The sequence below is a fragment of the Brachypodium distachyon genome, chromosome 3, assembly GCF_000005505.3.
Source record: "Brachypodium distachyon strain Bd21 chromosome 3, Brachypodium_distachyon_v3.0, whole genome shotgun sequence".
Lineage (NCBI taxonomy): Eukaryota > Viridiplantae > Streptophyta > Magnoliopsida > Poales > Poaceae > Brachypodium > Brachypodium distachyon.
The window spans coordinates 50138341-50164672 of NC_016133.3; the positions used below are offsets into that span (position 1 = coordinate 50138341).

General features: G+C 41.6%; 1 protein-coding gene and 1 pseudogene across 3 annotated transcripts; both read left to right on the plus strand.

Annotated features, from left to right (window-relative positions):
• Positions 1-1495: 1495 nt before the first annotated feature.
• LOC100840641 (histone-lysine N-methyltransferase SUVR4) lies at positions 1496-12777 on the plus strand. Of its 3 annotated transcripts, XM_024462186.1 has the most exons (11): positions 1501-1789; positions 1882-2339; positions 4868-4997; positions 6161-6356; positions 6493-6781; positions 7488-8539; positions 9019-9284; positions 10449-10515; positions 10616-10666; positions 11028-11124; positions 12285-12777. In XM_024462186.1, the coding sequence occupies exons 3-11, from the start codon at positions 4942-4944 to the stop codon at positions 12314-12316; spliced, it is 2106 nt and encodes a 701-aa protein (XP_024317954.1). In that variant the 5' UTR covers positions 1501-1789; positions 1882-2339; positions 4868-4941; the 3' UTR covers positions 12317-12777. The 3 variants fall into 3 exon arrangements, with proteins under 3 accessions (XP_024317955.1, XP_024317954.1, XP_003572722.1); XM_003572674.4 differs by lacking the exon at positions 4868-4997 and having other exon boundaries at positions 1505-1789; XM_024462187.1 differs by lacking the exons at positions 10449-10515; positions 10616-10666 and having other exon boundaries at positions 1496-1789.
• A 524-nt stretch (positions 12778-13301) lies between these two features.
• Positions 13302-24230, plus strand: LOC100840939 (annotated as a pseudogene).
• Positions 24231-26332: the final 2102 nt, after the last annotated feature.

The window sequence follows — 26332 nt, forward strand, 5'->3', positions numbered from 1 at the left end:
CGAAGCCGGCGTTTCGACGACGTGTAGACGAGGAGGAGATCGATGCATGTGTACCCATATATACGGAGTATGCAGGTGCGCGCCGCCCACCACGTGTCGAATTTGGACGCGTAGGACATATCGCTAGCGCAGGTCACGTACGGACTCTTGGTCAAATGACTGTTGTATTCGGAAACGTAGGCTGGGTGCTGTTTGCAGGCTGTAGATTTACTGTTCGGACTGTTTTGGTCGCCTGGTGAGTCTGACGAACCGACGATTTAGGAATTCCCCCGCGAGCCACCAGAGGGTCGCAGATATCGGAATCAACTGTGGTTCGAGCTGCCTGATGCCTGTTTGTTTCTGTGGTTAGAGCGGCTGCAGCTCCAGCTGAAATGACCTGAATGACTCTATAGTATTATAGATTTGGTATAAATGCTGAATGTAAGTTGTTTAAGAATTGTTTTTGCGGCAGATGATCAAATTTTCACTCCCATTATGACAATTATTTTGAACAGTTATAACATTGGGTACTAATAATATATTATTGACCCATTGTTCGGTTGCAAAATATAAAATCATCATGGCAATATATTAGTTTCACCTAATTCACCTAATATAAAACATATTTCATTTCTTCGTCTGTTACACTGCCAAATGGGTCCCACTAGTCATTGATCGATACGTTTCTTCCTTCTTCCTCTTCCTCCTCTGTACATCTCGATCGATGCGCCCCGAGCCCGCCTGCTCTCTCCCGTCCCTCCGTCCGCCCGCCGGTGCTACGCCCGCACCTCCGCTTGCGCCGGCCGCTGCTCCTCCCGCGCGCCGACGCTTCGGCCGCTGCTCGCCCGTGCCCGCCGCTGCTCCTCCCGCGCGTGCCGCTGCTCTGCCCCTCCCTGGGCGGGTCCGTAATGGAGCCGCCTGCCCGCGCCGCCCGCCTGCAGCAGCCCCGTGCTGTCCGCCTTGGAGAGACGGTGGCGACTGTGCTCCTCGAGTCGCCCGCGGCGAGAATCGACGGCGGCGCGGCCTCGATTTTACGGCGGTGGGGCGGAAGAGATGGCGGCGAAGGACGGGCCGCCGGCCCTGATTCCGGCAGCGGTTGAGGCAGTGGCGGCGCGATTTCTGTTCGTCGGGCTGGGCGTGGGGAGAAAAGGAGAAAACAACGCCAACCCGTTTTGTGGCATTTTGTGTGTTATATGTGGTTTGGTGGGAGGGCATTTCAGTAACCGGTCCTTTTGGAGCCGCTGCTTAGTGCGTTTTCGTGGAGCGCTTCTTCCCAGCGGCCGCAAGAAACTGGCTCAAACTTTGTGTTTGTTTGGGCTTCAGATTCTACGGGCCAGAATCTGCTGGAGCTGCTCCTAGAAGCCCAAACAAACAGACAGTCAAAGAAAATGCCACTGCATTTTTTGCGTATTCGAAAAATATCACTGCAATTTTCATCGTACAGGACCAGGACCAGGACCAACCAAGGTCCATTTTTTTTGTTTTTTGCGGGGAGACCAGGCCCAAGGTCCATTTTTTTTAGCACTACGTAGGCCCAAGGTCCAAGGAAGAGCCAGACAGAGTAACAGCCTAACTGGCCCAGGGATTAAGTCCAGCTTAGGAAAACAGGAGAAGAGGCGCTGTGGCCCAAAAATACGATCGATCTCGTTCTCGAGGGCACGATCGATCGGCGGCAGCCGGCAGGAGCTCTCCGGCGGGAGGCGCGGAGCCCGGGCACGTCCGCACGTGCCCTAGGTGCCCCCACGGTGAATTCGCCGATGGTTCTTCCCCGACTCCGACCGCCGCGCCGTGGTCTTGATCTCCGTCGTCGGTGAGCCCTAGCTCGATGCCTCCCGTGTGCACGTTCCTCTCTGCCCCCTCGTCATTTCCCCTCAATAAATTTGATGGTTCTCTCCTTACTAGCTCTGCCGCTGCTATGGTGGACCTCACCGTCGACGGTTACCAGAGTCTTGCCGGAAATTAACCCAATTCTAACGGCTACATTCAACGACGTGGCCGGGGTGGCGTTCGCGGGACCGCGCTTGAGTGGAAGGGTCCTTCGTCGGGGAGGCGGCGGCGGCGGCATGAGCTCCAGCGGGAGCAACCACGGCGTGGCGCAGTCAGAAAAGACAAACTCCCTCAACCCATGGTCCACCTCCAGCTTTTCCCTGCACTCACACTGCAGCACACCTCCAAGATCTCTAGGAGATGGCGGCTACACAATCACCTTCAACCTGAGGAAGCTGATGCAAGAAGTAGGAAGAACAGACGTGGGCCCAGGCTAAAAATAATAATCAGAACCGTCGATCCGGACGGGAGCACCAATGGGAGCAGGCAAGCCGCGTCCAGAAAGACAAGTCCAGAGAGCGAAAATTCTCGAGGTATGCTTCATGGTTTCTACCTTCTCTCAAAATGGCCCTTTTTGGCTGCTAAATTCTAAAATTGCTCGGCTCCCTGGGGCAGACCCTTCAGATGTCTTCTAGCAAAAAAAAAAAAGACCCTTCAGATGTCGCTCCTTAATCAAGGAGCAAGCTAAGAGACTACTCAGTACTCACTTAAAATAAAATGGTCTTTAGAGATGTAGCTGACTCCTCTTTTTTAACAGCATTCCAAACATACAGGAAAAGATATACTCTTGTACTATTTTTTAACTATTTCAAAAGATGTGCAAGTGTTTAACACTTCTTTTAGAAACACTGATTCATCATAGACATTCAACCACCCACACACTCACACAACGCCTACAGAAGACCCGAGTCACGTAACATCTTTTGATTGATGAAGCACTGTCGTCTCACTGTAGACGAGACGTCGCCTGTCACTGAAAGCATTATCTGCTTGAAATGAGACACATATGGTGTCAAACCTGAGATCTCTGGTGGCGGTTTTCCTTCCCGAGCGAGTGCCTGGTTTTTCTTTTAAGCGAAGCCAGCAGAATAGGCTCTCAGCTTGCTCGCCCGGAAGAAAAACCGAGTGCCTTCCTTTTCCCCTTTTTTTATTCTTCTGAGCCTAAAATTCCCCTACTAGAATTCTAGAGACGGACTTAAAATTCTTTTTTAAAGTAAGAGGTAAGTTTCAAAATTCTAGATGAGCTTTCAACAAATGTTAACAAACTTTCTTTTTTTTTAACAGCTTTCAAAATAATTGGATGGACTCCATTTTTTTGGACAAACTTTTAAAAAATAAATTCAGATAGTTTTTTTAGCTTTCAAATTTGTAGGTGTAGACTTTCCTTTATCGTTTGTGAACTCTCAAATTTTTTGGATGGATTAGGCTGGCCTGCATCGAGCTGGGCTGCTGGCAAAAAAAAATCTGCACGGGGTTGCTGCTAGGGTGCTTTGGGTAACGCAGGCGACTGTGTGTCTCAGTGCTCCACAGAAGTATTCTTTCACAAAGAATAATATCTTACCTAGTTCTTTTCTTCAAATAACTAGTACTAGTATCTTGCTTTTAAATTTAGAATAAATAAGAAAAATTCTTGAAAAAGTCTATAAGATGACAATCTAAAATGTTAAATTATCCATATATGTACTTACTATTAGAAGCATGAGTTGGCGGATCCAAAATATCTCAGCCATGCAACCGGTTAATCCAACGTCTCATGTCGCTTCAACAATGTATGTAGTAGAACACGTTTTAATTACCTACCAATGTATTGCTATACTAGCTGCCATGACCCATAAATTATGGCGATCCAATCAATTACAAATCAATCCCATTAATTTCACGTGGCAACTTATGTGGAAAGTTTTCGTCAAATATGGGAACCCTTAATTAATTACCAATCAATCTCACTAATTTAAAATTACTCCAATTATTTGAACAATTTCTCTCACCAATAATTTTTCATGTATTAGTCGACATGTGAATTGCACATGCACAATAACTAGTTCTTATAAAGCAATAGTGGTACAAAGGGCCTCTCTGCTGCAAGTTCTTAGTCAAATATTAATAGTTTTCTTATAATAAAAAAGTGAACATGATACATGAACAAAAGAGAGTGAAACAGAAACAATGACAATACATTGGCGTCGTTTACCTTAAGAGATCAACAACCATGTTCAAACAACCAGCAATAATAAAATGTTGTACACTCACCACAGTAACTCATGGCGCAAGCATATTGTCGAGCAATTGATGGACATCACCGTGCAGTTGTTCCATGCTGTATAGGCATATGAGCCACCCTCAGGACACAACGAGAGGGATAGATGCCTGGGCAACTCAAGTTCTCAACTTCTGCAGGAGGCCATCTTGGACGGGGGTTGTGCTGGAGGCGGTGGCACATAGGACAGGAGGAAGAGGCGATGAATAACACACACTGCTTTTTACCTCTTTCGATCCTTGCTTCTTGGACCTTCTCTCCCAAAAACAATCCAGGCCATCCAAAATACATACAGTGGCTGAGAAACTTGGGTGATGTGTCTAGCCCCTCCTCGGCACCTGGTGTGTCTCTCCTGAAGATTTAAGGAAAGAAATCTGCTCCCTCGGTCTCTGCACCAGTCCACCTCCAGGCCACGATCCCACCCAACGCGGCTCTCAATTATCTCCGTGCCCTAGAGCTCTCCGCCGCCGTGCCCACAACACACCCGCCTCTCCCACGCATTGTCGCCATTACCGTTTTACCTCATTGCGTCCCTGCTGTGTCATCCCTGTCTGCAGTTTCGCTGTCCCTAGTTTATGAGGTACGTGCAGTTTGTCATCTGCTGATTAGTTTAACCCCACTGACCATCCTTTTTTTACATCCATTGACATCTAAGATGAGCCCCCGTTTGTACCGAGGTGTGGGGATCCTGTGCGTGTGGGTTGTCTCCGTTGTGGCGTGGGATCAGGGTTTGTGATCTGTGTTTTGTCGGTCCATTATTTTCTGCGGATTTTCATGTCTTTGTTGCTTTTTTTTTTCTTGTAGGGTGCCTGAGTATGTCTTGTATGATTACTCTCTTTGAATCAAAGGCTTCTTGCACTTTATGATAATATGACCTAATGCCCTGCTTCTCATTGTCTGACAACTCAGATAAACCCCTGTTTTTACCAAGGAGGTATGTGCGCACGTGTTGTCTCCATTGTGGTGTGGCATTGGGTTTGTTCTTAGTTTTTTTTGGGGTCCATTTTTGCGGATTGTCATGTATTCATTCCTTTGTTTGTGCTCTCAGAGGGTGCCTGTTTATGTTTTGTATGATTTATTGCTTTGAATTGTAGGCTTCCAATTGGTGATGGCAATAGGACTGAATGCCCTGCTTTTCATTTTCCCGAAAGTTTGCAAGTTCTGTATGGCATACTTCATTGGGCACATGAGGTGTACTAGTGCACTATAGCCACCATTAGCATCTCTATTGGTCATGAAAAAATCCAATAAAATTTGGAAACATTGTCAAACATGTATTACAGGGCTGCATGGAAATCCGCAACCCATGTGCCTGAACCTTGATTATTTGTTTGTTTTTGTGTCTACTTTTTTCCATAAATTTCTGTTTGGGTTTCATATCTAGCCTACCCCAACTTGCTTGGGACACAAGGCTTACAATAGCACAAAAATTGTGATCCAATTTCAGTTTCTCACATCGAGAAACAAAAAAAAAATCCTGTCATGAATGGTACTAGCAAATTTAAGTTTGGTGTAAATAATAGCTTCCGGCTACTATTCAGAACAGGATTTCTCCCTTTGGTTTGGATGTGTGCCCTTTGTGTTGGTGTTGTCCATTTTGTCTTAAATTTCAGTTACTATGCAGAACAGGATTTCTCCTTTTGGTTTGGATGTGTGCCCTTTGTGCCGGTGTTGTCCTAATTTTGTTTCAAAAAATTTCATGATCTTTAGATGTGCTAATCGAGCATCCACAATTTCCTCCAAGTCATGAGGCATACATTTAGTAATATTGTCTCGAAATGTGTGTTGATTAGCATGAGGTTATTGGCCTTGACTTGGCAGTTGCATGTAATTAGGAAATGGAGGCATTTGCATGATTTGTTTGTGTGCATACCGCATTGGGTGTTTGTACATTAGTCTGTATCATATGGCATCGATCTTGCATTCACTTGGTAGTTATATAGCTTTTCATAATGTACCAGTATATCCTTATCTGCACCGTATGTCTTCATAAAATGTTGTGATATTTTCAATGCATATATGCCTTTCATCACTTTGTGTTTTGAGGATGTCACCTTCTGTATGATGTGCCATGCTGATTTCTTCAATTGCAAGCAGGATGGTACCTTCAAAGGTTTCCCTGGAAAGATTTGAAGCTGCTGTCACATCTATGCATGCTATTGGAATCCAGAGCGAAACTGTCACACCAGTGTTAGAGAATCTACTAAAGTTGTACGATTACAACTGGGAGTATATAGAAGCTGATAATTTTCGGGTCCTAACCGATGCTATATTTGATGATCCAGATCCCAAAGTACAGTCTGATCACTTTTTTCTGATTTATAATGAGATTTGTAATGGGTTGAGTCAAATTATGTTATTTGATCAATATTTCTCATGATTTCATAATCTTATCTTTTTTGGTTTTACTTGATATATATCATGTACAGGAAGAACATAAAACGCAAGCTAACAAGAGGACTAATCTTGATTCGAACCACTATAAGAAGAAGCTTAGGATAAAGCATCATTATGATAGTCGTACATCCAAGATGAATGTCCATAACAGGAGAGAGTTAGCTGAAGCTCCAGTGCAGGAAGTAGGCAAGCTGTGCCCTCAAATTGTCTGCGAGGGGAAAATCACTAGAAGCAAATCACGGTTACTGATTAAAGAACAAAATATGGAAATCAAGGTACCGGAGGATACACAGACAGATGAAGATTCCAGCCATCATGGAGGTAATTTCTGTTCAGGCAAATGGTATTTCACATTTTGGTGTTAATAATATAGGCAACAATTCACTTTTAACTGATTTATTTGCTGGTCTGGACATTTTATATGTTTATCTGGATTTATGGGGCTTATGGTTCCAAATATAGACTGTTATGCGGAATGCAAAACTTTGACTATTAGCGATTGAATTTCCCTCGTAAAAATGATTAGTAAATTCATCACCACTTACTCCCATAATACTATAGTATCTATTGTGAAAGAAGATAGCGGTCTTAAACAGTGGAGTATAACTCAATTAGAAAAGTCAGTGGTGACTTATTCTTGGGAATACACCAATTAAGTTTCGTAAATGCTAGGAACTCTTGTTAATTTTATTGCTATTTTCTCAACGTGTCACTAATTTAAGTTTTTACTGTTGACCAGTGCTGCTAAATTCTTTTTCATGGTTGTGAGCCTATATGGCAGTGGCACACTGGTATAGTACTGTAGTTTCAAGTGTTGGGAACTTCGACATTTATGGAATAAACTCTTCTAGTCATACCAATTGGCAATTGTGAACTACAAATACTCCCGATGCATCGTTTTTTTTCTGCCAATGTTCCATCAACTTGTTGTGTCTGCCCTGTTTATATTATTTTCTTTATCTTGTTAATTTTTGCTTTTAAGCTCTAGCCACTTCAGAATTTCTGTTCTCTTTACAAAATCCTCCAGGGTACAAAGATGCACTCACGATTTCTGGTTTACCGCATGCTGACAAGGAAGCTTTTGTTGCTCACGGAAGAAACATGTCTGATGCATGTTGCAGCCCAGCAATCACAAGCAACAAAGGTTTTTCAACCAACTTTGATGTAGCCTCGTCAAAGTCTGGTACAGGGAAACTATCGTTTACATACAACTCTTCCCTGGCACATCATCCTGATTTCCAGGTGCCTGATATGGAGTTGGTATGCAAGGAAATGGACGCTAGATGCCTCAGGAAATTCAAGATCCTAGAACCCAATTTCTCTTTCATGAAACTTCTAGAAGATACTTGCCAGTGTATTGTTGACATGGGCTGTGAATCTAGTGGACCTAGAGAAAGAGGAATTGTACAAATAGTTCCTGCAATAGACTATTTGTCTAAGCCTTCAGTGCCACGGGAATTGCAGTCAAATCAAGCTGGTTCCCCATGTATGCCACCTAATAATCACATGATTCTTGGTGGTATTCACTCTTCTAGTGCTGTTCCAAAGGTACCACATCATGATGTTAATGACATAACAAAAGGGGAAGAACGTCTGAGTATTCCCATAGTTAATGAAACTGGCAATGGGATTCTTCCTCCTCCCTTTCACTACATACCACGCAATATTGCTTTCCAGAATGCCTATATCGATCTTTCGCTTGCTAGAATCGGAGATGAAAGTTGTTGTTCAGACTGCTATGGAGATTGTCTTGCACAACCACTTCCTTGTGCATGTGCAACAGAAACTGGAGGAGAGTTTGCTTATACACGAGATGGCCTGCTTAAGGAAGGATTTCTGGACTTTTGCGTCTCAATGATTCAAGAACCAGATAAACATCATCTATACCGCTGCAAAGATTGTCCATATGAACGACTGAAGACAGAGACGAATTCTAATTCATCAAACACCAAAGTGAATCCTGGTCCTTGTAAAGGACACCTTATAAGGAAATTTATTAAGGAATGCTGGAGCAAATGTGGCTGCACCAAAAATTGTGGGAATCGTGTGGTGCAGCGAGGCATTACTCAGCATCTACAGGTAAGTCATATGTTTACCCATTTAATCTCTTAGTATTACCCCTTTTTACACAAAATAAATTAGTGATTAATTAGTTCCACTTAGTAAATATGATGGATCTAACTTTATTCCTTGTAATACTGTGCAGCAACATATGTATTTATTTAAAAATATAGTTCTATTTTCTATAAAATTTAAATGCTTAGATTAAAAATATAGTTATTTTTCTTGTACAACCTTAATAGTTTTAATATACATTAATCTGGATCCTCCAAACAAGTTGTGTAGATCTTTCAAAGTTTCCTCCAACCAATGTGATAATTTTGAGCCTCTTTGAGCCAACTCGGAATCCCATTTTAATCTACGTAACAATATAATTGATTATTATGGTAACCGCCACATTTTTTCTTGTGACGCTGTGCATATGCTTATGTGCTCGGTGCATCAAACTGCTCATTATACATGTGTTCTCGTAATCATTTGTACTGTTATTGTTTCAGGTGTTTTTAACCTCTGGCGATAAAGGATGGGGATTGCGGGCTGCTGAGGAACTTCCTCGAGGCGCCTTTATTTGTGAGTCTGTTGGTGAAATATTAACGAACACTGAGCTGTATGAGCGAACGAATCAAAAGACTACCGAATCAAGGCATAAATACCCTGTGTTGCTTGATGCTGATTGGGTCACTGAAAGTGTTCTAGAGGATGACCATGCCCTCTGTCTAGATGCCACCTTTTATGGGAACGTGGCAAGGTTTATAAACCATAGGTAACGTTCCTATTACGATTTCTCATGATGCAGTTGTCATTTTTAAATAGAAGTAAATAACGAAACTTTGCAGTTCTCTATGATACTCCCTCCATTTCAATACAAGGCACCCACGCACTTCAAAGTATAACTTTGCCCATCAATTAGCACAATAAAATGTGGATTATGTGTTATATAAAAATTATAACATCAAAAAGTTCTTTCAAATACAATTAAAATGGTGTAATTTTTGTACCCCCTCCGCCCAAAAATACAAGGACAAAATACAAGGACAAATTTGCAACTACATGCATGCATAATATTCCCTCCGATCCTAAATTGTTGTCAAAATATTACATGTATCTAGCCGCTTTTTAAGAATAGATACATTCATATTTGGGCAAATTTGAGACAAGAATTTAGGATCGGAGGGAGTACATTGAATAGAAGCACAATTAAGAATCAATGTGGTAACAAGGAGTTTTACTAACAACAAGGACATAGTGACATGATGAGAGCTCAAGGGCCAATTTCTCCTTGTATTTTTGGATTTCTCAGATCAAGATTTGTCCTTATATTTTTGGATGGAGGGAATAGCATGTAACCCACATATTATTGTTCTAATTGTTTGCCAAAGTTGAATCTCGAGTTGCGTGTGTGCCTTATATTACGAAACAGAGAGAGTACATGATTTTCTTGGTTCTAGATTACAAAACCAGTGGTTACCACTTACCAGCTAGTTCATGGTAGTTACCGGTTTTCTTGTCCAGTCGATCGTGTGCACTGTAGGTTGGGGCTCTTTTGCGTGATTAGTTAAACATATTGTATCACTTGTATGTGAGTTGTGGAAAATAGCAACCAAAATTGGTAGAAATTTCGAACTGGTAGGCTTAGGGTGTGGGTTTGGAGAAACCTTGCTGCCTGAAATTTGATACAAGTTCAATGTGCAGAAAAAGTAAAAACTATCTTAATTTGTGTCTGTGTTACCACCATCCAATATTTCTCTCTAAAATGTGTGTAAAGTAGTGGGTATGCTTGTACTGTTTCTAGCTCACAGCATTTAGATTAACACTTACCCTAGATTTGAATACAGAGGTATTTTGAAACAAGAAAAATTGCTGCTTCTGTACTACCTTGGATTGTTACTTTATACATATTCACTTGGTATGTATTTGTATGCTACAGGTGCTTTGATGCTAACATTATTGGAATACCTGTTGAAATTGAGACACCGGATCACCACTACTACCATGTATATATATAGGAAACTCTTTCTAGTTAATGGCATTTATGTCTTAATTGAAGTTTTTAAGCATATGAAGATTGTTTATTGTTCTATTTTCTTTGTTCAGTTGGCGTTTTTCACGACAAGGAAAATAGAGCCTTTTGAAGAACTGACATGGGTAGGTGGTACTTCATGCAATTAGCCAATTACATTTAAACTCTGTTGTGCTGCATCAGCCCTACACTAGTTTTAGACTTCAAGCCTAGAAGTCTGAAACGTAAGATGAAATGAATTCAGTGAGGATGCTAAAATTGGTCGACCCACCTACAAGTCTAAAATGTAAGATGAAACTAAATTCAATTGGGATGTTACAAATTGGAAAGAACTGTTCTCTGTCCTATATATGGTGGATTGTATGACTGCAGACTAATGAATAGTTTTGCAAAACTACTTTTCCTCTGTTTACTGAATCTTCTTGCCTGGATTATTGCATAAGTTAAATCATCTATCAAAATGCATAAACTTGTTCTTGTGCACAGGACTATGGAATTGATTTTTACGATGTCAACCACCCTATCAAGGCTTTCCAATGTCAGTGTGGGAGCGAACATTGCCGCGACCCATCAAGCATCTCAAGTAGGTTCCTCAAGCTTTCTTTATGACATATGTAACAGTCACTCCCTCCGTTAAGCCAAGTTCATGATTTGACCAATAACCAATGCAATTATATGTGGGTTAAATGAGAAAAAAATGATATCATTGGATGTTTTTTCAACACTCGTTCTGTGTGGTTGTAATTTTGTATTTTTCAGAAACTATTGTACATAAATTTAGTAAGAATGGTCAAAGTTTTGATCTGGATAGTCAAAATCTGACTTCGATAAAAAAAATTGTAATTATTCTGCGCAATAGTTAAAAAGCCTACTAAATTTTGGTCCAAGTATGAAAATTTGTTATTTTTCTAAACAAATGGAGCAATAGAAGGTTTTGGTCAAAAAACATTTTACTAATGGTGATTCCTCAGATTGTCTTCTGTTAAGGGTATTAAGAGTAGTTAATGTGTTGTTCTCTTTGCCCCTTCTTTAATGCTTTAGAAGATGTTGCTATGTTGTAGCGTGCCATTTAACAGGATATCTATGGTTATTCATCATTAACTCTTTCTTACATTTGTTGTTTTCTTGGTCTGGGCGATGGTGGACTGATGACAGGTACTAAAACAGAGAGTATATGTGTTGACAACTTCAGCAGAAAAATTAGGACACCCCTTCTCTCTCTAGTGTGTTCGCACTATTATAACTCTTTGTATTGAACTTCTGGGCAAAAAATTACAAACTGATCTCTGATGATATATGGTTATACCCATCTGATCTCTGAAGACAATAAAACCATAGTTAGAATTCCCAAGGCAGACATATAGTGATTGAGTTTGACCTTACACTGACGTGTTGTGGTGTGGCGATAACTGTAGTTTTTTGGTTGCTTTGCCTTGGTTTTCTTCTCTTTAGCTGTTAGTTTTTAGGGTTTTTAATTAGACCTTTTTGGTTTGCCCTTCTAAGCTTTTGTGTTGTCTCAGTGTTTTTCTTCTAATACAAAATGCCAAGTGTTTTGGCACATGTTTGAAAAGAAAAGTTTGAACTTATAAGATATAATGCATTACCCTCAATCTTCTCTCTTTTTGAATGTTTAGAAACTTCTAAATCTAGCAAACAGTCCTTGCATTTTCACCTAATAATTGTTAGTATGATCTAGCATTGAAGTAATATCATCTGAGCACAAATTTTGATATGCTGCCACAGGATCTAAATCCAGAGCGCCGGTGTTACTATGAGTGTTGTCGTTGAAGGGAGATTCAAGCCAAAAAGGAGATTCAGGACAACATTAGGATCCTGCAAAGTCTATTCGAAATCTTGTGACTGTAGGTGATGTTTTGCTCTATCTGGGACAAATGTTTCAAATTACTGACTCCTTACCTACATATGTTGGGATTGCTCATCAAGAACTTGTCCTAACAAGCTTGCTTCCAAGCACCATATTTTGGTTGCCCTTGATTCTATTTGGAACGAATATGTAAAAAATTACAAATATGGATCATCTTCCATGGTCCAACCTGGAAACCTTGTGTCATTGATTTGATCTTCTATGGTTGTATCACTGATTGGATACATCCCGTGGGAGACGGAGGTGGCAAGTCTGTGCCCCAAAATTGTTACCTCCTCTGATCCATAATAAATGTCGAGGATTTAGTACAAAGTTACACTTATTATAAATGGTTACTTTTTTTTTATGATACATGGGGTTGTTTCGATGTGTAGCAAACTTATATTTGCTTTTGTCCATAATATTGACAACACGTTCCAATCATTCTAGGTGGCTTTTGCAAAGGGTTGTGTTCACCTGTCAAAGGTATCAATGTTTTGGTCAGGTCCGGGCAGTTGCCATGTTGGCGTGCCACGACGCCCGATAGGACCTTTTCAGTTCCGTCGTCAAGCTTCCTAAACCAAGCAAATCATTTTATTAGTCTATCGGGCCGCAATAGTGAAGGTTTTTAGTAAAAAATATGAAAGGTTGTACTAACTAAAACCATAGCCTTCCTTGAAAAAAAACTAAAACCATAGCTGTAATATGTTGGTTTGCGTAGTTTTAGTCATGACAACATACTGGATACCTAAAGTGATCACAACCACGTTCAAACAACCATCAATAATAAAATGAAATGTTCTTTGATTTCACAATGGTACTGACTAAGTGACTAATGGTGTACGCCTACAAGCCACCCGCAGGCCGCAGCGGGAGGGATGGAGACTTGGGCTGCTCAAGTTCTCGATTGCTGCAGGGGTCAGTTCAGTTGGACGGGCGCTGCGGCAGAGGCGCCGGCACGCAGTACAGGACAGCAAGGAAGAAGAAGAGGTGAGGAGTAACACACACTGCTTTTTACGTCCTCCAATTCCTTGCTTCTCGAACCTTCTCTCCCCTAAATAATCAAGGCCATCCAAAATACATTCAGTGGCTGAGAAGCTTGGGTGACGTGTCCAGCCCCTGCTTCGCCCCTCCCCTGGGTGTCTCTCCTGACTCCTGAGTACTGGTTTCTGAACACTGCGGAAAGAAACCCGCTCCTTCGGTCTCTGCACCAGTCCACCGTACGGTACGGGTAACCCTTACTCTTTTTTTCTCTCCTCTTCGTCTCCCGAGTTCACCCAGGCCACGATCCCACCCAATGCGGCTCTCAATTTTCTCCGTGCCCTAGAGCTCTCCCCCGCCGTGCCCCCAACACACCCGCCTCTCGCGCTCGTCGTCGCCGTTGCCGCTTCTACCTCATCGCGTCCCTGCTGTGTCAACTCCGGCTGCAGTTTCGGCAATTGGTTTACGAGGTACTGGCAGCTTGTCATCTGCTGATTAGTTTAACTCCACTGACAATCAGAACTTTTTTACACATCTAAGATGCACCCCTGTTTGTACCGAGGAGGTATGTGCTTGTGCGTCGTCTTCGTTTTTTTTTTTGAGAGATGTGCGTCGTCTTCGTTGTGGTGCGGAATTCGGGTTTTGTGACGAGTTCTTCTTTGGGTCCATTTCTGCGGATTTTTATGTCTTCGTCGCTTTGTCTGAGCTCTCGGACTCCCGGAGATTGTCTGATTGTGTCTTGTATGATTAGTCGCTTTGCATCGAAGGCGAGGTGTGGGGATCCTGTGCGTGTGTGTTGTCTCCGTTGTGTCGTGGAATCGGGTTTTGTGATAGTGTCTTGGTTGCTTTGTTTGTGCTCTTGTAGGGTGCCTGGTTATGCTTTGTATGATTTCTCTATGATTAGCCGCTTTGAATCGAAGGCTTCTTGCGGTTTACTATTCAGAACAGATATTCTCCTTTTGGCTTGGATGTGTGCCCTCTGTGTCGTTGCCCATTATTGTTTCAAATTTCGGTTACTACTCAGAACATGATTTCTCCTTTTGGTTTGGATGTGTGCCCTTTGTGTCCGTGTTGTCCAATTTTGTTTCAAATTTCTCATGATCCTTACATGCCAATCGAGCCTCCACTACAGTAGTATACTCTAAACCTCTTAGTACACACAATATGCCCTCAAGTCACGGGGCATACATATAGTAATATTGGCTCCAAACGTGTGTTGATTTGCATGAGGTTACTGGATTTTACTTGGCAGTTGCATGTTAGGAACTGGAGGCATTTCGCGTGATCTGTTTGTGTGCAACAACATTGGGTATTTGTAGATGAGTCCGTATCATATGCATTTTGCATTCACTTGCATTGGTAGATATATAACTTTCCATAATTTACCAGTATATCCTTATCTGCACTGTATGTCTTAAGAAGTGTTGTGATACCAAGCTAAACTTTTCAACGCATCTATGCCTTCCTTTTTTGAGGATGTCGCCTTCTGTATGATGTGCCATGCTGATTTCTTCGATTGCAAGCAGGATGGCACCTTCAAAGGTTTCCCGGGAAAGATTTGAAACTGCTGTCACATGTATGCATGCTATTGGAATCCAGAGCGAAATTGTTACACCAGTGTTGGAGAATCTACTGCAGTTGTACGATTACAACTGGGAGCATATAGAAGCTGATAATTTTCGGGTCCTAACGGATGCTATATTTGATGATCCAGAACCCAAAGTACAGCTGATCATTCCCCTTTTTTCTTTCTGATTTATCATGAGATTTGTAACATGTTGAGCCAAATTATGTTATTTGAGCAATATTTCTCTCATAATTTCATTATCTTACCATTTTTGGTTTTATTGGACATATATCAATGTACAGGGAGGACATAAAAGGCAAGCTAATGAGAGGATTAATCTTGATTCGGACCACTATAACAAGAAGCCTAGGATAAAGCCTACATCCAAGATGAATGTACATGACAGGAGAGAGTTGGCTGAAGCTCCACTGCAACAAGAAGTAGGCAAGCTGTGCCATCAAATTGTCTGTCAGGGGAAAGGCACTGGAAGCAAATCACGGTTACCTATTAAAGAACGGAATATGGAAATCGAGGTACCAGAGGATACACCGACAGATGAAGATAGTCCTACTGTTGTGATCCCGCTAGCAGTTATGCCCCCACAAGCTCAAGATTCCAGCATCACGGAGGTAATTTCTGTTCAAGCAAATAGTATTTCTCATTTTGGCGTAATAATATGAGAAGGAATTTTTTAGGCTGGAGCGCACTGCGCCTAGTATCACGACTGTTCATCTAGCCTTTCACGCTTTGGGATCTGACATGACAGTACTATGCGCTCGGGTCATTACCAATCCCTGATCCATGTTATGTTGGGCGAAAGATCTATCGTTTTGAAATTCAAAATGTTACTAGCTAGCTAGCCACTGTACCATCTAGTATCAGAAACCGTGTCAGAGCTTACTTGCCGACCCAGTACTAGCTAGCCACTTACAAGTACAATCTACTAGTATCAGAACCGCTAGCTAGTAGAATCATCCGTGCTCTTCCCCATCCACCACCAGCCCCGCGATCGAGTGTTCATGGCATCTCCCATTTTGGACCTACGAAGGAGGAACATGTAGGATTTAGGAGCCGTTGCCGTTCTATTGAAACCCTTCTTGTTGATTGCTAACAGAAGGGCTGCATGGTCCTGTCTTGTGTCAATCTACAACCTGTCACAGCGCGCGATGACTGGCTTGGTCCTCCCTAGTATTAATCTTGGGGGACCACCTAATGTGATGGGCCAAGCACGTTCAGATGCATAGCTAGAATTAACACAGTATCCCGTTGCCACAAGACATCGTTAAGGAGATTTCTGGTCAGCCTCTCATCACATGCCCCATACCAGTCTTGTTCTCTACAGAACAAACTTTCCGACGACAGCATGCCACCTACATGCTGTAGGCGCATGGATTGACACGCGCCGCGCCTAGACTCCATCTGTGAAGATGTGCTGAAAAAAAAAGGGACAGCTCAGCGGAGCACTGTCCCTCGAAGACGCAGCACACGATCTGACAGGCGGTCTGTGCCCAGCACTGTAAAAACAGTAGTAGATCCACATCTCGTAGGCCTACGCTGTACGGGTCCCATCTTGATTACCCAAAATTAGTGTTCAGTATCATCTGAGAACAGGCCCTTCACAGATCCCTACGACGGCATGGACGGTTGAAGATAGAGGCCGCAGTGCGGCCGAGCCCATCCAAACATTTCCCTAATAATATAGGCAGTAATTCACTTTTAAGTGATTTATTTGGTGATCTCCACATTTTATATGTTTATCTGGTTGTCTGGAGCTTATGGTTCCAAATATAGATGGTTATGCGGAATGCAAAACTTTCACCATTAGCAATTGAATTTGCCTCGTAAAAGTGATTAGTAAATTCATCATCACTTACTCCCATAATACTATAGCATGCCTTAAATAGTGGAGTATAACTCATTGGAAAAGTCAGTGGTGACTTATTTTTGGGAATGCACCAATTCATTTTCGTAAATGCTAGGAACTCTTGTTAATTTTAGTGCTATTTTCTCAACGTGTCACTAATTTAAGTATGCCTGTTGACCAGTGCTGCTAAATTCTTTTTCACACTTGTGATCCTATATGGCAGTGGCACACTGGTACAGTAACTGTAGTTTCAAGTGTTGGGAACTTCGACATTTATCGAATAATGCCCTAACTCTTCTAGCGGTAGTGCCGTACCAATTATGAACTACAAAAGTACAAATGCTCCAGATACATCAAGTTTTTTCTGCAAATGTTCCAGCAACTTGTTGTGTTTGCCCTATTTACATTATTTTCTTTGCCTTGTTAATTTTTGCTTTTAAGCTCTAACCACTTCAGAATTTCTGTTTTCGTTACAAAATCCTCCAGGGTACAACGATGCACTCAGAAATTCTGGTTTGCCGCATGCTGACAAGGATGCTTCTGGTTCTCTCGAAAGAAACTTGTCTGATGCATGTAGCAGCCAAGCAATCACAAGCAACAATGGTTTTTCAACCAACTTTGATGTAGCCTCGTCAAGTTCTGGTGCGGGGAAACTATCATTTACATACATCTCTTCCCTGGCACATCATTCTGATTTCCGGGTGCCTGATATGGAGTTGATATGCAAAGAAATGGAGGCTAGATGCCTCAGGAAATTCAAGATCGTGGAACCCAATTTCTCTTTCATGAAACTTCTAGAAGATACTTGCCAGTGTATTCTTGACTTGGGCTGTGAATCTAGTGGACCTAGGGAAAGAGGAATTGTACAAATAGCTCCTGCAATGGACTATTTGTCTAAGCCTTCAGTGCCACGAGATTTGCAGTCAAATCAAGCTGACTCCTCATGTATGCCAGCTAATAATCGCATGATGCTTGGTGGTATTTGCTCTTCTAGTGCTGTTGCTGGAGAACAGAACATTTCCAGTAATATGCAGGTTATTCAACACCAACTGACTATTGTGGCGAAGGGACCACCTCATGATGTCAATGATATAACAAAAGGCGAAGAATGTCTGAGTATTCCCATAATTAATGAATCTGGCAATGGGATTCTTCCTCCTCCCTTTCACTACATACCATGCAATATCGTTTTCCAGAATGCCTATATCAATCTTTCGCGTGCTAGAATAGGAGATGAAAGTTGCTGTTCGGACTGCTATGGAGATTGTCTTGCACAACCACTTCCTTGTGCATGCGCAAGAGAAACTGGAGGAGAGTTTGCTTATACAGGAGATGGCCTGCTTAAGGAACGATTTCTCGACTGTTATGTCTCAATGCTTAAAGAACCAGATAAACATCATCAATTTCGCTGCAAAGATTGTCCAAATGAACGAGTGAAGTTACAGGCGAATTCTGATTCACCAAACACCAAAGTGAATCCTGCTCCTTGTAAAGGACACCTTACAAGGAAATTTATCAAGGAATGCTGGAGCAAATGTGGCTGCACCAGAAATCGTGTGGTGCAGCGAGGCATTACTCGGCATCTACAGGTAAGCCATATGATTACTCATTTAATCTCTTAGTATTACCCTTTGTACCAAAAATAAAGTAGTGACTAATCAGTTCCACTTAGTAAATACTCCCTCCAGTCCCTGAAACAAGACGTGTATTTGTTTTTGCTACACCAAGGAGGAGGAGACCCCTAATTAATCTCATTGCTGCTTGTGCGCTACGTCCTCTCTTTGGCTACACGTGGTATAAAATTCCTAATTAATCTGGCAGTGCGTATGCTCACTGGGTGCATGCAGGCGCAACACTTAATACAACGCGTAGCAGTCACAAAAAAGGGAAACACGTTCTGCTTGAAGGAATTTCGGGAGAAAATCTATGTGCCCTGTTTAAAGGAATGGAGGAGTACGATGGATCTAATCTTTTTCCTTGTATAACTGTGCAGCAACATATGTATGTATTTTTTTTACCTGAACTACGGCGGGCCTAGGCCAGCCTGCACAACTTTATTCAAATAAATGAACTTTACAAAGTGAATATACAAGGGGCGGAGGGGAGATTACAAGTGAGACGCTAGATGCGCGAACATGAGACCCCAATTGGTTAGAAATGATTTCCTTGCTGAAGAAGAGCAACGAAAGGTCCTGAGCACGATGTCAGAGGAGTATCGTTGGATTACAATGTGCGACTCTTCCTGGACATTGTTAAAGACTAATGCGTCCTTCTTTTCCAGATGTCCCAAAGCACCGAGATGACAACAGTGGCGTGAACTTTGTCATTGGAAATAGAGTTCTATATCTATAAATTTGTAATGCTTAGATTAAAAACATAGTTATTTTTCTTGTACAGCTTTAATAGTTTTAATATACATTAATGTGCATCCTCCAAACAGGTTGTATAGATCTTCCAAAGTTTCCTCCAACCAATGTGATAATTTCGAGGCTCTTTGAGCCAATTCGGAATCCCTTTTTAATCTATGTGATAATATAATTATTATTATGGTAACCGCCACATTTTTCTTGTGATGCTGTGCAAATGCTCATGTGCTTGGTGCATAAAATTGTTCATCGTACATATGTTCTTGTAATCATTTGTACTGTAACATTGTTTCAGGTGTTCTTAACCCCTGGCAAAAAAGGATGGGGTTTGCGGGCTGCTGAGGAACTTCCTCGAGGCGCTTTTATTTGTGAGTATGTAGGTGAAATATTAACGAACACTGAGCTGTATGAGCGAACGATTCAAAAGACTGCCAAATCAAGGCATACATATCCTGTCTTGCTTGATGCCGATTGGGTCACTGAAGGTGTTCTGGAAGACGACCATGCCCTCTGTCTAGATGCCACCTTTTATGGGAACGTGGCAAGGTTTATAAACCATAGGTAACATTCCTTTCATGATTTCTCATCATGCAGTTGTCATTTCTAAATAGAAGTACATAATGAAACTTTGTGGTTCTCTATGATATTCCCTCCGTTTCATAATAGAAGGCACCCACGCATTTCAAGGTTTATATTTGACCATCATTTAGAACAATAAAGTATGGATTCATGTCTTGTAACTTTTTTATCATCAAAAACTTCTTTCAAATACAAATCCAACGGTGTCATTTTTGTACTACCTCCGTCCAAAAATACAAGGACAAATTTGAGAATTGAGGGAAGCAAGGAAAAGTTTCTCCTGAGAAAGGCGCTAAAGTCTATAGGTTTTACTTATTTCAATGCATGCATAACGGCTGTGAATTTGCAACTCCATGCATGCATAAAACGTTGAGTAGAGGTGCAATTAAGAATCAATGTGGCAACGAGGAGTTTTACTAACAACGAGGATATATTGACGTGTGATGGGAGATCGATGACCAATTTTACTTGTATTTTTGGATTTCCCAGTTGAAGGTTTGTCATTATATTTTTGGATGGAGGAAGTAGCATGTAACCCACATATCATTGGTATAATTGTTGGCCAAAGTTGAATCTCGAGTTGTGTGTGTGCCTTGTATTATGAAATGGAGGGGGTACATGGTTTTCTTGGTTCTAGGTTACAAAACAGGTGGCTACCGCTTACCAGCTAGTTCACAGTTACCAGTTTTCTTTTCCAGTTGACTGTATGCACTGTAGAAGTGTAGGGTTGAAGATAGGTAGTGTGGGGTTGTTTTTGTGTGGTAAGATAACATGATGTATGTAAGTCGTAGAAAACAGCAATCAGAATGGTAGAAATTGAAGTTTTGAACTGGTAGGCTTAGGGTGTGGGTTTTGGGGAAACCTTGCAGCCTAAAAATTCAACACAAGTTCTTTTTTTTTTTTGAGGAAAAAAAATTCAACACAAGTTCAATGTGCAGAAAAAGTAAAAAATATCTAAATTCGTGTCTGTGTTACCACCATCCAATATTTCTCTGTATAAAATGCATGTAAACTTACCCTAAATTTGAATACAGAGGTACTCCCTCCGTTTCTAAATACTTGTCGCTGTTTTGCACTAAAATAGCGACAAGTATTTAGGAACGGAGGGAGTATTTTGAAACAAGAAAAATTGCTGCTTCTGTACTGTGCTAGATTGTTACTTTATACATATTTACTAGGTACGTGTTTGTATGCTGCAGGTGCTTTGATGCTAACATTATTGGAATACCTGTTGAAATTGAGACACCCGATCACCACTACTACCATGTATATATATATGCAACTCTTGCTAGTTAATGGTGTTTTTGTCTTAATCCAAGTTTTAAGCATATGAAGATTGTTTATTTCTTCTATTTTCTTTGTTCAGCTGGCATTTTTCACGACAAGGCAAACAGAGCCTTTTGAATAACTGACATGGGTAGGTGGTACTTCATGCAATTAGCCAATTACATTTAAGCTCTGTTATGCTGCATCAGCCCTGCGCTAGTTTTAGACTTCTAGCCTAGAAGTCGAAACGGTAAGATGAAACGGAATTCAGTGAGGATGCTAGAAATTGGTTAACCCACCTACAAGCCTAAAATGTAAGATGAAATTGAATTAGCTGTTATAAATTGGTTAACCCATACCTTATAATCCTCGGATTCACTAGTCCAGGGTTCTATGTCCTATGGTGGACTGTATGACTGCAGACCAATCAATAGTTTTGCAAAACTAGTGTTCCTCTGTTTACTGGAATATTCTTGCCTAGATTATTGCCTAACTTAAATCATCTATCAAATTGTATAAACTTGCCCTTATGCACAGGACTATGGAATAGATTTTTATGATGTCAACCACACTATCAAGGCTTTCAAATGTCGGTGTGGAAGCGAACATTGCCGTGACAAACGAAGCATCTCAAGTAGGTGCCTCAAGTTTTTGCATTTTTGACGCACTTAACATTTACTCCATCTGTTCACTCAAGTTCATGATTTGGTCAACAACCAATGCAATTATATGTGGGTGCAATGAGAAAATATGATGCCATTGGATTCGTGTTTTCAAAACTCTTTCTGTATGGTTGTAATTTTGTATTTTTCCGAAACTATTGTCCTACATGAAATTTAAGTATGGTCAAAGTTTGAATCTGGATAGTCAAAATATGACTTTGGTAGAAAATGCAATATTCTGAGCAATAGTTAGAAAGCCTACTCCCTCCGACTCATATTAGTTGTCTCAAATTTGCCCAAATATGGATGTATCTATGTTTAAAAAGCGTCTAGATACATGTAATATTTCGACAAGTAATTCCGGCCGGAGGGAGTACTAAATTTTGGTCCAAGTATGAAAATTTGTAATTTTTCTAAACAAAGGGAGTAATATAAAGCTTTGGTGAAAAAACATTTTACTGCTGCTGATTTCTCAAATTGTCTTCTACTAAGGGTATTGAGAGTAGTCAATGTGAAGAGTAGTTAATGCGATGTTCTCTTTGCCCCTTATTTAATGCTTAAGAAGATGTTGCTTTGTTGTAGCTTGTCATTTTACTTGGCTATTCGTCATTAATTCTTTCTTGGACATACTGTTTTCTTGGTCTGGTAGTGGTGTATTGATGACAGATACTAAAACAGAGTATGTGTGTTGACAACGTCAGCAGAAGAATTAGCACGCCCTTGCTCTTCGGTGTGTTCCTGCCATTATAACTCTTTGTATTGAACTTCTGGGCAAAATATTACGTACAACGTGATCTCTGATGATGATATATGGTTATACCCATCTGATCTCTGATGATAATATATGGTTATACTTATTGAAGACAATAAACCATCATAGACATGTAGTGATTGGGCTTGATCTTGAAAATGCATGCAGAGCCCCCTGACTTGCTGTGGCGTGGCGGTAGCTGTAGGTTTTTGTGTCTCTTTACCTTTTGCATTGGCTTTCTTCTCTTTTGTTGTTAGTTTTTAGGGTCGTTAACTTAGACCTTTTTTGTTTGATGGTTTTTGGTTTGCCCTTATAAGCTTTTGTGCTGTCTCAGCATTTTTCTTCCAATACAAAATGCCAAGTGTTTTGGCGTGTGCTCAAGAAAAAAAAATGAACTTATATACTCCATCCCTTCCTAAATTTAAGAAGTTCTAACTTTGTTCTAAGTCAAACTTCCTAGACTTCAACCAAGTTTATAGAAAAATCTACCGACATCTATTGTAAATAAGTTTTGTTGAATCCATCATGATATATATTTTCTGTTATACTTATTTGATATTTTAAACGTTGATATTTTTTTGTATAAACATGGTCAAACTTTAAGAATTTTGACTTATGACAAAGCTAGAACTTCTTACATTTATGAATGGAGGTAGTAACATATAATGCATTACCCTCATCATCCTTTTTTTTGTATGTCTAGAAACCTCTAAATCTGGCAAATATTCGTTGCGTTTTCACCTACTTCCTCCGATCCATAAAAAGTGTCGTCCATTTTGCACTAAGCTAGTACAAATTTTGTACTAAATGGGCGACACCTTTTATGCATCGGAGGGAGTGATATTTTGTTTACTACTCTGATCTCTGATAATGATTTATGGTTATACCCATCTGATCTCTGATGATTATACATGGTTATACCTATTGAAGACAATAAAACCATCGTTAGAATTCACAAGGCAGACATGTAGTGATTGAGTTTGATCTTGAAACACTGACGTGTTGTGGCGTGGCGATAGCTTGTACTCCCTCCGTCCCATATTAAGTGACTCAAATTTGTCCAAATATGGATGTATCTATGCCCAAAAAAGTATAGATACATGTAATAGAAAGTCACTTAATATGAGACGGAGGAAGTAGTTTTTTGGTTGCTTTGCCTTGGTTTTCTTCTCTTTTGCTGTTAGTTTTTAGGGTTTTTAATTTAGACCTTTTTGGTGTGCCCTTATAAGCTTTTGTGTTGTCTCAGTGTTTTTCTTCTAATACAAAATGCCAAGTGTTTTGGCACACGTTTGAAAAGAAAAGTTTGAACTTATAAGATATAATGCATTACCCTCAATCTTCTCTTCTTTTTGAATGTTTAGAAACTTCTAAATCTAGCAAACAATCCTTGCATTTTCACCTAATATTTTGTTAGTATGATCTAGCATTGAAGTAATATCATCTGAGCACTAATTTTGATATGCTGCCACAGGATCTAAATCCAGAGCGCCGGTGTTACTATGAGTGTTGTCGTTGAAGGGAGATTCAAGCCAAAAAGGAGATTCAGGACAACATTAGGATCCTGCAAAGTCTATTCGAAATCTTGTGACTGTAGGTGATGTTTTGCTCTATCTGGGACAAATGTTTCAAATTACTGACTCCTTACCTACATATGTTGGGATTGCTCATCAAGAACTTGTCCTAACAAGCTTGCAGACTAACATGTCACCTTTAAAATAGAATTAGGACCTCTATTGTATTTTACTCAATGTTTCAGATTACAGATTCATTCAAGAACTTGCCGTAACAAGTTTGCTTCAAAGCATCATATACTCCCTCGGATCCATAATAAGTGTCGGGGATTTTGTATAAAGTTAGTGCAAATTTGTACTTAATCCACGACACTTATTATGCATCGGAGGGTTATTATGCATCGGAGGGAGTATCTAACAAGTTTCAAATATAGATCGTCTTCCGTGGTCCAAAACCCAAATCTTGTGTTATTGATTTGATCTTCTTGGTCCTACAGGGGAACATTGCTCAATTCCAGCTATTCATCATATAATCATCGGTGTAAACAATTTTCAACCACACCATTTTGTGCTTTAGTTGACTCGCTAATGGTGAATTTTAGAGGGAATGAACTCCTGGCTCTATACTGTTGATTATAAGGTGAATGGCTGGATTTGAGCAATGTACATTGTATGACCAAGAAGATTCCCCCACTGGTGGTGGTGGATCCAGCGGTCAGGGGCTTTAGGCGCACGGGGGCCGCTCGCCCGGACTGACTTCGTCGCAGCAACATCGAGATCATGAAGGAAAGCTTCTAAAAAAGTAATGTGTAGACAGGGGTATCACTTTCCTTCGGGCATACCATATCGCCCACATCGTTACCAAGCAGGGTGAGTTCATGAATTATGATGCTTCAGGGACCCAATAATAGGAAAGATCCATTGCTTCCCTTCAGGTTTTGTTGTGCGATCCATATGTTCCATGAGGGACTCCGGCGCTAGGGCCCAAACACACCGGCTCATGGTACGTACACTCGAGGGAGAGTTCCTCCATGAATCAGGCTCGCCACGGATAGCGCAAGCACTAGACGGATACATGTTACTTCCATGACGCATGTCACCACTAGGGATGGATGTATGAGCTAGGCGCCATAAGACAACCTGGAGACCGTAGTTTAGACGAGATATCTTGCCATGCCTCGCGCCTTCTCTTTGTACTCAAACCAAACAAATGCCATCCAACCATAAGAACACACGGAGTTTAGACGTGATGGATGGATGTATGAGATAGCGACGTAGGGGGAGTGGGCTCATCAGTAGTCCCAACTCTACGTCATGTCGTTTTATGAAGGGATATTTTGTTCGAATCTCCAACAGTGATGTGTGGTTGGATAGTGCTAGCGTGTACTTGTACAAGTAGATTGCCATTTCCATACTTGTAATAACATTCATATTTTTAAAGTAAAAACCAAATAATTTTCATGATTTTAAAATCTGAAGAAGATAAAAAGTTTATGATGAAGAGATGAAAAAGAAGCAAAAATAATGCTCGCAGAAAAAAGTAAAATTACGGGGAAAAAAAGGAATCCCTCCCGGGCGCTCGCCAACCCCACCCCGCGCGGACGAAAACAACGCTCTAAGGGCGTGTTGCCCTGCACGGACGCTGCGGCGTCCGGCCTGCAAGCATCCAGGATGCAAACAGTACATACAGCCCGGTGTTTGTTGATCCGCTGCAGCCGACGGAGCAGCGCCGACGGAGGGAAAGGAGGAGGGGCGGCGCGGGAGGAAGGGAAGGAGGAGGGCCAGCGGAGGGGAAGAAATAGGGGTGGCACTGGCGGCAGGGAGCCAGCGGCGGCGTAGCAGAGAAGGAGGGTCGACACGCCAGTGGAAGGGAAGGAGGAGGGGCCAAGGAGGGAAGCGGAGCGGAGTTGGGCCGGCGGAGAGAAAGAGCAGCGAGGGAGAGGGCGCGCGAGCAAGCGAGACGGGGCCGCAGCAGAAAAACGCCCGATGCGGGCGTTTCTCGCATGCAGGCTGCGAGAGTGTTTTTTGTAGCTCGGGTGCAGGGCAGCGATGCAACGCAGGAAGCCAAACAGACTGAAATTTGCAGGCAGGCTGCGGGCCAAGGCCCATGCGAGCGTCCAAACACGCCCTAAGAGGACCGAAGTCCTCCTTTCCCTGATCCCACTCTTCTTCCCCTCCACTTCGCATCGCCGCGGCGTCGTTGGGCCCGTGGCAACTCGCGCCGCCTCTCCTCGTCGTCGGCCCCCACGCACCCCCCAAGGGTGAATCCACCTTATGTCCAATGGGGGCCAATGTTGAAAGAGCATTTCGATCTCTAAGTGTTTTGGTGTTAATGACAATATGACAAGTAAACTAACCGTGTGCTCGAGTGTTTCAGATT

Coding starts and splice junctions, on each gene's coding strand:
- LOC100840641 (XM_024462186.1), top strand. CDS start 4,942: ATGCCCTGCTTCTCATTGTCTGACAACTCAGATAAACCCCTGTTTTTA. Junction 6,782..7,487: donor AGATTCCAGCCATCATGGAG/GTAATTTCTGTT, acceptor AAAATCCTCCAG/GGTACAAAGATGCACTCACG. Junction 10,516..10,615: donor CGGATCACCACTACTACCAT/GTATATATATAG, acceptor TTCTTTGTTCAG/TTGGCGTTTTTCACGACAAG.